The sequence below is a fragment of the Saccoglossus kowalevskii genome, chromosome 13 (genome assembly GCF_978046115.1).
Source record: "Saccoglossus kowalevskii chromosome 13, keSacKowa6.1, whole genome shotgun sequence".
NCBI lineage: Eukaryota > Metazoa > Hemichordata > Enteropneusta > Harrimaniidae > Saccoglossus > Saccoglossus kowalevskii.
The window spans coordinates 11,836,931-11,851,996 of record NC_140653.1 but is presented as its reverse complement, the minus strand read 5'-3'; the positions used below and the strand labels follow the sequence as shown (position 1 = coordinate 11,851,996).

Sequence of the window (15,066 nt, the reverse complement as noted above, 5' to 3'; positions counted from 1 at the left end):
TTAACAATTGTGACAGAAGGGGTTGTTCATGTCGATCACTGTAACGAGCATCGTGGTATTGTAAATAATAACACTTCAATTTATATATATATGTATATATTATTACTACAGTAGCGTTGACGTACATCTGAAATACGTTATATAGTGTATACGAGATCGCCCAGTAATACAGCAAGGTAACGAGTGTTGTGGTTATGGTATTACATGTACATGGTATGGAGTGCTGTGTTAGCTTACGTGTTTAGTGTTATAACGGATGGTTATTAATAGAAGGCCCTACCCATTTAAGAGTGTCGCGTTATGTGTCGCAGCGTAAACCGGCGGCAGCTAGAAGTGTATTGAATTAGATTCGTCGTTTCTTTCTCGGTCCCTTTAAAACAAATTAAATTACAAAGCAGCTTTTTTGCGGCATAACGATTAATGGGGCCCTTTGCAAAATTTGAAACAAAAAACAAAAAAAACACAGCGTTTAACGTGTGACTACTTTTTTCTCTACCGACACCGCAACGTTTGTTCCGAATTACGTGACATTTAAGTGACACTACGAATACTCAAAAGGCGACGTCGTTTTAGCGTGGCGACATGTTAACTTTGAGAGGCCGAAGAGTTAGACGAATATACATAAATACAAGTCGTAAGACAGCAAAATCGAGGGGCCCACAGAAAGGATTTATCAGCCGTTCCAACTGTCGAGGCGCCTGTTTTGCCGTATTTTCTTTACGTCAGTGGCGTATAGCAAACGTAATTCTAGACTTATTTGTAAACTTGGCTTCACGCCGACGAAGACAATACATGACGTCATTCGACGTGGTCACCAGGCAACGAGCGATGAAAGAAAGGCTTGGCACCGTTTTGTATCTAAGTAAAAGGCGGAGGGTCAGGGAAAGCCAAGACTGATTGTGAGGGTTGACTGAGGCGGAACAATGGGTGACGAGACACTGAGTATTTATTACTCTGTAAACAATATAGATGAATGGTATAACGCCATTGTTATTGTCGTTATAGCGTAAAAATAGCGTCATCTCTCACTGGCATCCACAGTGAATGGTTGTAGAAGACTAACTCGTATACATACACATCCGTACCAGTACGTTTAAATGTCCCACTTTTAGTAAATGCACGAGAATACATAATCCGCCATGTTTAATATTAAGTAGCTATTAGATCTGTTACTATAATTAAAACTACCAACCCCCGGACAGAACCGGTATTTTTTTAATGCTACTGATACTGAAACAAGCATATATTACATATGTGTAATCTATTTTATTAAACTCCAATTGTAAACCAAGTAGCCGGCAATATTCGAGATATGCTTTGTTTACGTTTGACTCCCGATCTGACTACGATATTGACGAAGTTACGCGGCACATCAAGGACATATCGTAAACACATTAAGGACTTACCTGTATTTCTCGGGCATGATAAGCAACGATAAGGCCGAGCAGTACAATTGAAGACAAACTGATCAACGACTTTAAAGCTACTGAATAAACGGCGTCCTGAAAATAGAATAAAACATAGAAATACACACAGCAATAACATGAATACATATTAAATAATATTGATCATTCATAACAAACATATGGAAATAAACAAGTTGATAATTGAAATAATTCATAGTATTGGTACGAAATTATTGTGAGCGTATCGTTTTTGTTCTACGCTTTAGTGTGTGTATATCCATGGAGTTAAAACATATTCATAGCACCGTGGTATGCCATTCGCGCTAAACCGGCGTTTCAATGTGTTTCTGTTTTAATATGGTGTACCATGTCAAGAACTGTACACGTATTGAAACTGCCCACTCAGTGACCACGTTTGGTTTATTTCACTGGGCACGATTGTCGTCTAAATTAATTTTCAACTCCAACAAGCTCATGAAATGGGAAAATCCGCAGAGCTCACGGCAGTGCCGTGTTGACATTTCAGTCGAGTAGTGAGGGTACGTTAAAGGTAATTTCTAACGAGTGCTCTCCGTACACTGACACACTGCCGATGTCACACGGCCGAGCCATATTGTCAGCTCGTTGACGTTTGCAATAGTAGAGTTCATGTAGATATTAACTATGATTCCAAGGAAGTTTGCTTGGGTCAGTGTTTGTTTTCCTGTATACAGGGTTCAATGTCCATTACACATGAACCTGTTGAACCCCCTTCCACTGTGTTATGCAAATCAGGAGAACGCCATCATGATAGCACACGACTGTTAAACTGTTTATAGAGGCTGGGTTAAAGAAGACAGTATTTTCCTCACCTTGCTATACACAAAAAACGATAGTTCTGTTTCCACGATCATGACCACAATTCCAAACATTCCTATTATTAGCGCATAATCGCTAAGTCTTTTCCTTTTCTCAAATAGAGTTCTCCGTAATCCAAGCCTGTAACTTACATGGTGGTTGCTCGCGTTTGATCTCGATCGCCGTCTCTGCGCATCCGTCGCCGATGGTTTCTTATCTTGTGGTTGAAAATGCGGACGATTTAGATGGTAGTGATGCTGTGGGCCTTGGGAATTATTGTCTTTCATGTCGTTATCAATATGTGTTGTTGTCTCTGGACTACGTAAATGACGGAACCGTGCAATCGCTCCGTTGACAAGGACGGAATCACGGGCTATTTCTGCAAACCTGTTCGGCCGTTCATGTTGTCCTGTGATAGGGCTCGGCACACTTAAACTATCCGCTTGTATACTGTCAGACGGCTCCGTTTTTACATGAATTCCGTGACTGGGTTTAAACCTGAGTGCCGGTAATATTACATCGCGGTGATCACACGTGCATTTCGGTTGCATTTCCAGAGATTCGTTAACGCTATACGTCCCATCGTTCACCCCACCGGAGTTCATTTTGTTCTCACCAGCCAAAGCACACGGCGACCTAGCATTTTGCTCTGTGCAGTCAATTTGCCTAATTAGGTCTTCAGTGGAATCGATACGCTGATTCTCATTGGCTGGCACGACAACAACAATAGACATGATTGGCTCTCTGTACTGTCAGTTATCGAGCCTCACTCTGACGTGCATACATTATATGCATTGGCATGTATTCATTTCACTTTTTGTTAATTTATTTTGCGATTCCATGTCGGCATTTCACCTCCGCTATACAGTCAGTTCTTTCAAAACAAACTTTAAAGTATTATGAACAAAACACGCCGAGTATTCTATCAAATTCATCACGCCTTTTGTATGTATTCTAAACAGAGTTTATAATAAGCTCAGCCCACGCACAGTGCGGTGAATGTGCAGAGAATGTACCCTGTCAGGGAATACACTAAAAATAGACACATTCCCGTCACTCTATTGTGTTTTACAATGTATATATTACAGTAACCACAGTTGGGATAATCATACAGCCTCCAATATATAAATACTATGACGTAAAGCGACTAAATCGAGGTTAGTGTCACGGTGTCACAAATATTTCAAATTGAAATTATTTATTTGATCATGACCACAAGTTGTGTATTTTATTTTCTACTTTGGTTTCTTCATTGCTGTACAGAGATATTGCCTGTAAACAAAAATGAAACAAGGATTACGTCAACAATTGCATTACATACAGCACCATGGTCGATGTGATAACATGTAAAAACTGTTTATCAGTCAATTTTATAATTGGTGTATCGGAAATAATATTATTAAAAATCAATATTATATATTCGATCATGATGCAACAATAGTTTCCATTCCTAGTCCTATACAAACGTGGAGTAATTTATAAACACATTTCATAATAGTTTAACAATCACCGTCCTTTACTGTTCTAGTCAGGTCGATGGTGTTGGAAATAAGAAAATTAAATTAACCTGTGTATAGTTCGTTGTTCACAGAGGAACACCCGAGTGCCGGGTTTGTTAATCAGATGGGACATGTTATCCAGATTGCATTGTGATATATACACAACAATATTATACAGAAGAGAAAGAGAGGAAGACAATCAATCGATCTATCAATACAAAAACAATCAATCACCGCGTGTATGTGTGTATATATATATATATATATATATATATATATATATACACATATATTCCATGAGCAGTAACAGTCGCACCAAATCGATCAATCGATCAATCGATCAACCATGTTTATACAAAGAACTGAAGGAATGAGGATATCACGCCAACTAACTAATTACTGAGTTAAAATCAAGTTCACCGATATATACGAGTAGTACCAATGCCAAACATTGTGGATACAACATTCAATAGTGAACTGATCCTATTTTTATTGTAAATATAAAAAGTTTCTGTAATTTAGAAGAATATCCATATGCTATTGACACCCACATGTTTTCAGTTACAATAAGTCTAAAATAAAACGCCTATAGTTCTAAAAATACCCCCATCCGCTTGAAAACGGACAAAAAGTATCGGTGTTCTAGTATTAAGTATCACATTTGAAATGTTAAGCATATTTATGACGTCACATTATGTGGCCGATGACGTAAAAGCGAGTGATGGGAAATGTTCTGCGGCGCCCGCCACGTGGTTAAGTGTGCCAAGGTTAAGCCGATCAGATGGAATAGGATTCTATTAATACACCAGCAAGTCGAATTATTACTAAAATAACCTCATATCCTTCATATCACACAACATAATCGGAGATGATTAAGACAACGGCTGGCGATTTAAGTAACTCTGCGTCACCGTGAATTTTATAGCATTTGTGCTTGCGGCCAGCTCATATCGGTAACTATTTTATGAAGTGTCCAAAGGTCGACTTTTCTGGCTGATATGCCATTTGTCCTGTGGGAGTACTGACATTATATTTTAAATATTTTATATAGGCTCACTTCTTGCAAAAGCTATAGGTCACATTATTCAATACATCTCAAGAAATCAAAATGAATACATCAGAACTTTAAAGCGGGGGAGTCGTCCCCTGTGCATGCGGCAAACGTCCATAGCGTGTCGATGTTTACAAACCAGCGTCTACCCCTGAGCCTTCGCGTTTTTAGAGTGCGTTGTTACCGTCGCTTGGGACCCAATTCCCGCGCATGCGCAGGTGACGACCCCTCCGCTTTAATTTCGCTTGGAAGTAAATCAAATTAAAATGTTAAAATTAAAATAAAGTGGCAATATATGACAAATGCCAATCCAAAAAATGTTCAAGAACAATCTATGGATGCAATTTTTAAAATCTTTGTGTGAAATTCGCAGCTGTAGGCTCATGCGAATGGGACGGGAAAGGAGACAACAAGCTTAATCAAGAAGCACCCACCCCCGTGTTTCAACTGAATCGTGAACAAACTGCCGTTTTTCGAATATGCATGGTGTGTACAACTTAAATTCACTATGCCAACATACTATCATGCACACATTTTTGACCTACAGGGAATCAAAAACTATATATATATTTAATGTATTTTAACACCATTAAATTGTTATGTTGTTCCCACTGCCTTTGACATACCTCTAACAATAGCTGTTCCATTAAACGAAGCCTTGCGTGCAGTGTCACGCCAGCAATAGTAGTTTCACACTCAGATAAAATAATGCTTATATAACATGCGCATGCGCATAATTAGTAAACAACATGGCGGTGCTATGATAAGGGTAATGTTTTCAGGCTTCATTAATTATGTACTGATAGCCTGAAATCTTTGCCTTATTTTTTTTCAAATTTTCTTCAGTATACATATATTCAGTGAAAAACTAACTTAGCTAAGACTATTAAAATGGTGGCCATCCACGTTAATGAGTTTCTACAGTTGACACTGTCGTACATGATGTAACTGGACAATACCCGCTCGTTGACGTGCTATATATTCGTCTCAGGTTGCCGAAGACGGTGTCATTGACTTCTTGATGTTAATTGGCTCGTTAGAAGAATTGACAAGCACGCAATCTCCAGATTCCCAGAAAACGCACTCTGCATTGTCAATAAGTATGGGAATCTTACGTATGCATATGACCCTTAAAAAGTGCAACATCCCAGCGAAGTCACTATCAACGAGATTTTGCAATTATTGTTTTTTGTTTTAAAAAGTGCATGCAGATGACATTGAAATTCAACGAGCCAAACATTTAGGTATGTTATTGCATGTCCAGAATGGCAATAATCAATGAAAGTATCAGGACGTGTGACTTTTAGGGACCCCCACAAGTTGGTACTTCTGATCGACCAATCAACACACTTGGTAGTCCAAGTGGCTGTATTTTGTAACAAAAAAATCTAGTTTTATATTCGGGGATTTTTATACTTGGCGAATTAGTAATGAAACGTCTTGTATGGTGGAAATCTCGGAAGATTGTGACAGGCTTTCGTTATTTTGCGACTGCTCCATGCGTTGTTACAATATTAATGAGATATTAAAGATACCCTTTTTCATTATAGAACAGACGCCATTTTGGGGAAAAAAACGCGTCATAGTTCCTTATTTGGAATGTACCCGGTTGGTTCCACGCACAATATCACGAGATACACTAAATAGAAAAAGCGTGTTACGTTGAAGTGAAACTGTGATTTCTTTGAAAATGCTCATCCAGTTAGTTGATAAATGCGCATGCGTGAAGTTCGGTATTTCGTAGTATTGTTATCCCCGATATTACCCCTATCACATGGACAGAGAGTTTAAAATATGTTTGTAAGCTGAAGAGAACTCGGAGATACACTGTTCATACATTCCGGTCAGCAAACTGAACACGGGGTCTAACAGGATTACAATGCCATAGACATAATACGGACATTTGAGCTGTGTACACTCATTGTATCTTAATTGCTATTAGCTACTTGTGGCGTCATAGTTCATCTCTCTAATGTCAACCTATTTCCGTATTGTTGATTCGAAGTTTCCTTTAATGCGCATTACTTCAATTGTCGCCAATATAAATTTTCGAGATATGATATGGTGACGACATTAATGGGGAAGAACTTTTGACAGGTTAGGGTCTGTCTTGAGTGCCCACTGCTACGAACTTTCGTTTTCTCAGTCTCACGAAAATAACGCGGTCTATAGCATTAATGAACACGCTTGTCCTGTAGAATAAGTGCCGATTTTTTCGTACATCTAAAGATGAGATGACAACTTATGTTTGATAATTTGTGTTCGGTACAATCTTCAATAACAACAATTTGGAGATCCCCAATACTAAAATTGTAACATTCCAGGCTCGGCACCGTGAAACGTGGGGGGGGGGGCATCGTGCTTGCCTTTCAGCGTGTCAGGAGTATATAGATATTCTGGTCGCGTTTAAAGGGCGACAGTCGTCGTGCCGCGTCCTGTTCGATATGGGACTCATAGCGACGTATACAACGCGTATAAAATACATTGTTTATTTACATGAAATTCGAACACGCACTGCGCGACGACCACCGCGCTTTAATTCAAGTCGATAGTGTTTGCCTCGTTTCTAACTGCGTATTAGTTTAGACGATGTCGCCCGACGGCCGTTTATCATCCGAGAGAAGCATGAGACAGCAAGAACTTACTAAGTTTCTAACTCATCTTTGTCGGAAATATGAGCAAGACCGGTGCAATAAGTGAATGCAATAATCACGGATACATGGGTAAACGAGAATAGAACGAGTGCAACGAGCATAGAGCAATGCCGCTGGTCAGAGATTTCAGATGACGCATATGAAACATTATACTCTGTGGGTGGATCTATAATGTGTGTACAGACCAGGAAAACGAATTACTGAGAATATCACGAAAATTGAAGAAATATGACGCAGGTTTCAATTGAGGCGTTTTGTATCGGCTGAATTTCGACTGAGGTAAAAACAAATTCTGAGCATGACGATTCACTTTGATATCAAGGTTTCAGAATATATATAAGAGCTCAATAACTCGCGGAGTTGTGAAGTCACTATATACTAGTAATTCGATGACCGAATCTGCAACATGCCAGACACAATGTATCTCTTCATCTCAGTTCCCGTATTATCGCCGTGTTGTCATTTGCATTACCCGAAGAGTGTTAGTAATATCTTAGGAATATTTGCAGCTGATCTGAACGTCTTCTCAATGTCTAAATGCCGACGCCATATCGCACGAGAGTGGAATTTGATTTGTATAATAATACTTATATTATATCTAGCCTTTACATGCCTTCCTTGTAGAGAGCATATTCTTTCAAATTCGGCCGAGTGGTATACGTGACCGCCAACATATGCAGTGAAGAACATTCACAAACCAATCAACTGTCTACCCCGCAGTGGAAACAGTCTAATTTAGTATTCTATTAGCATGTACAGGGTCGCTGTTTTCATGGATAGGTGAATGACGTCCAGGGTTCCCTGTGCTGTTACCGTCCTCGGCGCATGTAAACAAATCACAGTATTTTTCCGTACTGGATATCGAAGGAGCTATTTGAGTTTAAATAAAAGTAAATAATAGGTGATTTTCCGTACAATTGCGAGATCTCGCGAGATGCATGAAAGACGCGCGTCGAACGTCTGCCGCAAAAATCGAACGATTTGATTTTGAACTAGAATTTCTTTATTTCGTAGCTTACATTGACCGGCCGATCTTCGACAGAGGAATATTGCTTCCGAATATCCTTACTTAATCGAAATTGCCTATCATCAAATGTGGACAGCACATATTTAAGCATGGAAATGTCCCCGAAATACTTTCGCGTTTGTCGAATCCCACGCGATGTTTGACGCCACTACGACGCTATGACCTTTGTTTGTCCTGTTTTTACGTTCGATTTCACGCATAACGCGTGATTCTCGCAGTGTACGGAAAATGGTCTATTAGAGATAGCTAATCTGAGTGTGCACACAAAATAGGGTAGTTTGTACGAGATGTCGACAGATGAAAGGTAGACTTGAAAATTTTGTATAACGCGTCATCATCTCAAGGGCTTTGCGCGTAAATTAAGAGTATGGAAATTATCATTTCCACTGAGTGTATACATTAATGTTAAACAAACTTCACCCAACTCCCCATCGCCTCATCTGGTCGTAAGTTTTTGAAATCCCCCGTCATGCAAAGCGTTTATATCCATTCTGACCACGTTCCGAAGAAGCTCCCAGAATAATAACGGCTCACTATAGCTTAGTGAAACGGTGTCTGGATTATAAAGACTGTGCACAGATGTAATATTATCTTTCATATAAATACAGTAAAACATGAAAATAAAAAAATACCCCCTTCCCCAATAAAAAAACGCAGACTAATAAAGCAGATGCCCGAATAAAATATTTCTAGCGACCGAATCGCTTAGTTTCGCGAACTCAATATAAACATAATAATAATGATTCCACGGGGATGGCTGAATAAGCGGAGTTTGGCGAGCGAAGAGGCCGTTTCGCTGACTTGTACTCTGATTCATAATAATGAAATAAATATTAATTAATATGCAAGCTCGAGTAGTTTTTAAACAAATTCGCAAATAATAATTTCTTAAGCTTAGAAAATGTCTATACATTTCGGTCGACGACTCACATGTTGTAATAATGTTGTACAAATTTGTTTGGGATGCGAAGTTCGAAATGTTACTGTCATCACTGAATAGTTACGTAATGCACTGTAACACCCCAGTAGCTATTGGTTATATCATGTAAACGGTTAGTATATACATAATAACATGGCGTGACTAACGATTAACTTTCTTCGTAAAATATGGTATCGCAAGTTAAAACACAATCGTGATTTAAAGCGACCGTCAAAGATACGACCAGGACACAGACAGCATTCATAAAAAGACAAATATCGAAAACTCACAAATAATTAACGAGTACGCAATTGCAATCAATCAATTTTACATTAAATTTTCAAAGGTCAGAGTTGATTTGAATATCTGTGACCCGGAAACTTTAGAGAGTGAGAACAGGTGCATGTGATTGATTGGCAATACTGGTTATTATTTTATTTCCATAATGCCATCAACGTAAGCATTATTGTGGCCGGGCGCCATCATTACAAAGTATCACTTTTGGTATATTGTAATAATGGAACACCAAGTTCAAATTCTGGCAGATGAATATTTGATAAAATACAATGGCCACAGAGTGTAATTCACCACGTCACTACAGTGATTGAAAAGACAGTGGTTTCAAATGACGTAACATTTCGTCGGTTTTATCGTGCATCAACTAGCTCGCGTTTTAGTCTCCTTCAACCAACAATTTCGCGTCAACCAACAATACATCGAATGGGACACACGACGCGTCGCTGCGACGACTGTACGCAGTGTTTGTACGTATGTCAGTCAACATCATATCAGCGAATATATCAACCAATTGTCTATAGCCAATAGTTTTAATAGTGATTCCACGGTGGGAGCACCGTTACGTCAAAGTTGTTATACTTCTTGAAATGCATTATGGGGCGGGACAACGTATTACCAAGCAAAGTTGTAGGATATTAAGTATTTTTTGCGGTATAGGAAACAATGGCAACATGCCGTAAAGCAACAAAATTGGTTAAATTCAATTTTTTTCGAACTTTCTACAGAGACTCTATATTTTATTCAGTTTGTGTCATCCTGGTAAAAATGAAGAATAACACAAATTATACTTTAGAAAACCGTTCTACCTTAAGCGAATACCGGAACCATGAACAGGCGCGTCTGGGTAATAAGAATCTATTCACTTATTCGTGATTTTCTTCACCATATGCATGAATAGAAGCTTATCCACGAATACAGATATAAAAAGGTTTTTTTTGTTTGCATGCCGATCAAATCCTTCTAGTTCTCTAGCATTGCAAGAACCGACTCGTACCCCGTAGCGTAGCGTATTAATAGCAAAGCGCAAGAAGAAGAAGAAGAAGAAAGTATCACGTCTGAGAGGAATGTGATCGTGACAGCACAGTGTGAATTCGTGTATAGTTGTAAAGACAGCCCCGGGAAATTATGGCTCTATACTGTAGCAGTTTTGAAAGACACATCCATCGGACATCATGTGTAAAAGAGGCAATCCAGTGTGCAGCTTTGTGCGTGGGGTTTCTTTCACTTTCCTCGCTCACGTTATTCATTTTGTCTCACCAACTATAGCTCCGTGACGCGCTGCCTTGAGTTCAGGGCACAGTGCATCATGGGAAACATACGATGAATGTTTACCGTGTCCTTAATAACAGAGTTTCGGAGTTGGATAATGTACACAATTTACTGCTCCAGCAAACATGTGTATAACTAATAAACTGCGCAATAAACACCACTCTCCCCGTCAACGTCACTCCGGCTAATCTATCACATACACGTCTCTGACAATGTTTTTTATCGGAAGGTCAAAAATTTGCAATTTGTTCGGCGACACTGTATACGTATCGGCATTTGTGATGACGCTTTTAAACACCCTTTTACTGTTGTCGTTATTTTGCTGTTTAATTGCTGGGGCCTATTTGAATGGAACATTGGTTCGCTGATTTATGACACTTCTAACCAGTTTTGACTAACTGTAGATTAATTTTTCATCTCGAAAAGTTTGATAATTACTAGGTCGACACGATAGATACATTTCAAACAGCACTTAGTAACTTTTCACTGAATTAATAATTATTAATTTAAGTTTTAATATGGGTATATTATCTTTGACATAATGCACATTATATAAATCTCACCATCTCGACAGAAATGGTTAGACAAAAACAAAACCACGCACTTCAAGTGTGAATTAAGACGTGTAAAGTAAGACCGATAGCGTGTCATTTTTTAAAGATGTATTCATATTTAGTGTTATGGTATATTTTTACCAGCAGGCACCACTTTTTAACGCGTTTGATTTATTGTCCTGCAGCGAAGACTAGCCATCATGATTTCATCATTGTACTCATTGCAAAACATTGATGCGTGCTTTCGCGTGGCTCGATTGCCGGCACAGAGTAAAATACGACAAAAACGTGTTGCCTTGGCAACATGCAAGTCGTTATTTAAACGAGGGATGCGTCTCTCCATAATGTTATCAGCTTAAGGTTTGTTTGTAAGACATCTTCGATTATTCGCCCCGATTGTCGACGTTGCCATGGAGACTTGAGTATTCCGCATTTAGACACACGTCATTGTTCATCATGTATTTTTTTCTGCTTGAAATTGATATACAAGAACAATGCACTCAATATACCGTCCAGACAGCAGTAACAGCTGCCGGGCTCTGATTGCGAGCCATACAGGAAATGAGTAGATTTGTTTCACAATGTCGCTCCTGTCTGTCAAAAAATATTTAATTCGCTATTCGCTTGGTATTATGATACATTTATGCCCCCCCCCCCGCCTGAGGCCGATATCAAGAGCTACCATGATTGTTCCCCAAATTTATTAACCGAAGCTCAAAGCGGGGGTCAATATCGGCCACTTTTAGCGACAATTGTAGATATCGGTCTAAGCTGATGACAATACCAGTTGTATTATCCAGAAAGAGAACAATCAGGCAGTAATAAAGTCGAAACTGTGAACAATAATGCGAACTTTCCGGGTTAAAATCAAAATCAGCATTGAAAAGTGTCGTACCTCAGGCTGGTAGTCGCCTCGACAATCTAAGTGTCCAGACTGTTATGACATTCGAGGTCAGTAACATGCATAATGACGACAGAGGCAAGTAATGCACCAAGAGAGACCAATATCAATATTTTTCAAACAATCACGTGACTCCTTTTGACCATTAACTTTGACTGTGTCACACTTGAACGATCATAATTTGTATTGCCATTCATGTCATACCCCTGCCGTGGCGCCGACACGGTGCACTACTTTATCTTAATTAACTACAAGGCGACGTTAGCCGCATCGAGGGCCATCCTCCCACTCTCCGCCATATATATTGCCGGGTCGGATCAGATAAAGAAGCGACGGTAAAAAGTGTGAAAATGGTAAATTGTAAATCAAAAATATATGCACAATTCCATTTACAGTAAATAATCCACATTTCACTCAAATTGGTCTTGTTGGTTCTATGATATCATAAAACCATTCGAGAAAGAGCCTTATTAGAATTTCAATTTCAGGTCATAATAACTATATGACCGTGTTTTACGTAAATATAGAACAGTAATTAAAAGTTAGTAGAAGACCATTTTTAATCACCACGCAATGCACCATACATCGACGGTAACATGAATTCGAAACCGCAGTGTGGTGGATATCTGTCACTTTTCATGAGTTTGACGTTTGTTTTTCTCCGATTATTTGTCACAGTGTCATCGACCCGTACTTTCAATGATCGACACTATCATACGGGTCGTCATCGACTGTGCAAAAAATAAGATACACTAGTAAGTAAAAGTTATGGCATATACGTCGGATAAATAAGCGACACGATATAATTGGGGATGTTTTACCCGAAATGTTGCATTTGACACCACACAATGATTCGTGGCATACGTTTGATGTACGAAGACAATGCCAATCACGGGGGAGGGATTTTACACACATATCACTGATCACAAATTTAGCATATAAAATTAATAATAGTTTAATTTACACCTTGATGTGAACCACTTGTCCTCAGAATTATTTCCATAAGAAACAAATAAGGGTCTGAATATTTCGACAATTAAATAAAAAACAAATTGATGGTAAATTATGATTTTTATTATTGGACAGACGAACTAAGAGGCACGTTTCCACACAGAATTGAAAATTACGCAAAGCATTTCCTTTTAGAATACGCATGCGCATGTGATGGTCCGACACAGAGACGCGCTTGTTTCTTTTTGGGACGTATTGGCTTAACTACGTTTATTTGAGCAATACTGTAAGCATACCGTTCATTTGTGCAATACTGTAACCCTGTCGTTCATTTGAGCAATACTGTAATCGTTCATTTGAGTATTAGTAGTTCGTTTGAGCAATATTACAACTCGTTCGTTCATTTGAACATTACTGTAACTGTGCCGTTCATTTGAGCATTACTATCTGTAACTTCGTCGTTCATTTGAGCTTTACTATTTGTAACTCCGTCGTTCATTTGAGCTTTACTGTAACCCTGTCTTTCATTTGAGCAAAACTATAACTCTGTCTTTCATTTGAGTATTTTTGTAATACGTTTTATAGAACGTTACTTCACCTCTGAGATTGGTAACGTGGTTGCCTTCAGTTTTTTGAGTGGTTCTTATGTGATCATCTTATTGACGATTTTGCATCCATACGAGATGTAGAGAAAAAGTATTCTAATAGGTGGCACATCCCTCAGTGGAACTAAACGTACTCAACACAGCGATCACAACATACATGTCAACTCGATGTCGATGACCTGACTGCCTATCTATATATCTACATACGCACGTAATACTATACCCATATCTTTACCGCCGATTCTACTGCATCAGTGCATGGAACATACGGGTATCCGGACAGCAGTTCAATACGTCTTGTAACAACCTAGGCAATTTGATCGAAAATGGCCTTGGGCAAAACATGGGCAAATGCCGATCGACTTTCTTATAGGAAACAAAACTCTGAGTAGGTGAATGCACAGAGGAGAGAAGTTCAAAGCCATTCAGATCATTACAAGACAGAGAGCTTGCTATCAACGCAATCAGTCAGCTACCAACGTTCATTTTTTTTATCATGATATCACTAAATCAGGTATCGGGGTTTGAGGTTGTAACAATCGGACGAAATCTTCTAGACTAAACGGGATATCATTTAACAAAGAAATAATAATAAATGTACATCTTCTATAGCCGTATATGTTGACAATAATATTTTGAATGAATACAGTGCGAATATATATGTACGTGTTATACGCAAGTGCTGAGCTCAATCGGAATTTGTCACCAACTAACGACGACAGGACAGATGTTGATACTAAATGCGATGACGTCATGGACAACTAACAGGTGGCCTCATCTGATTGTGACTTTACGTCTGGGAGACGAGTAACTGACAGCTTAATTTAAAGATAAGAACTCATTACAGTGTAACTTATGTGTAACAGCCGATGATACGATCTCGCGATCAGGCCATGCAATTGACAGATGATGTATTTCACATACCTCAAGGAAACTCACTCCAGGCACTTGCAAATTACTGTCGACTTTCAGTAACCGCTTTTCAAACTTAAATCAAAAATTTGAATCAGATTGAAAATGGCGTCTAAACGTGGCAATGATGGGACCACAATTCCGGGCACAACCTCAAATATTCACGAAGGAAAAAATAATGTAA

General features: G+C 38.9%; 1 protein-coding gene across 2 annotated transcripts in view; it reads right to left on the bottom strand.

Moving 5' to 3' along the window:
* LOC100372125 (small conductance calcium-activated potassium channel protein 1-like) overlaps positions 1–15,066 on the bottom strand; it is a 60,209-nt gene that overhangs the window by 33,913 nt on the left and 11,230 nt on the right. For both annotated transcript variants that reach the window (XM_002736164.4, XM_085506929.1), the window contains exons 2-3: positions 2,258–3,515; positions 1,407–1,502 (exon numbers count right to left, since the gene is read on the bottom strand). In XM_002736164.4, the coding sequence (XP_002736210.3) occupies positions 1,407–1,502; positions 2,258–2,977 (816 nt within the window). In that variant the 5' untranslated portion in view covers positions 2,978–3,515. The remainder of the gene's footprint in view (positions 1–1,406; positions 1,503–2,257; positions 3,516–15,066) is intronic.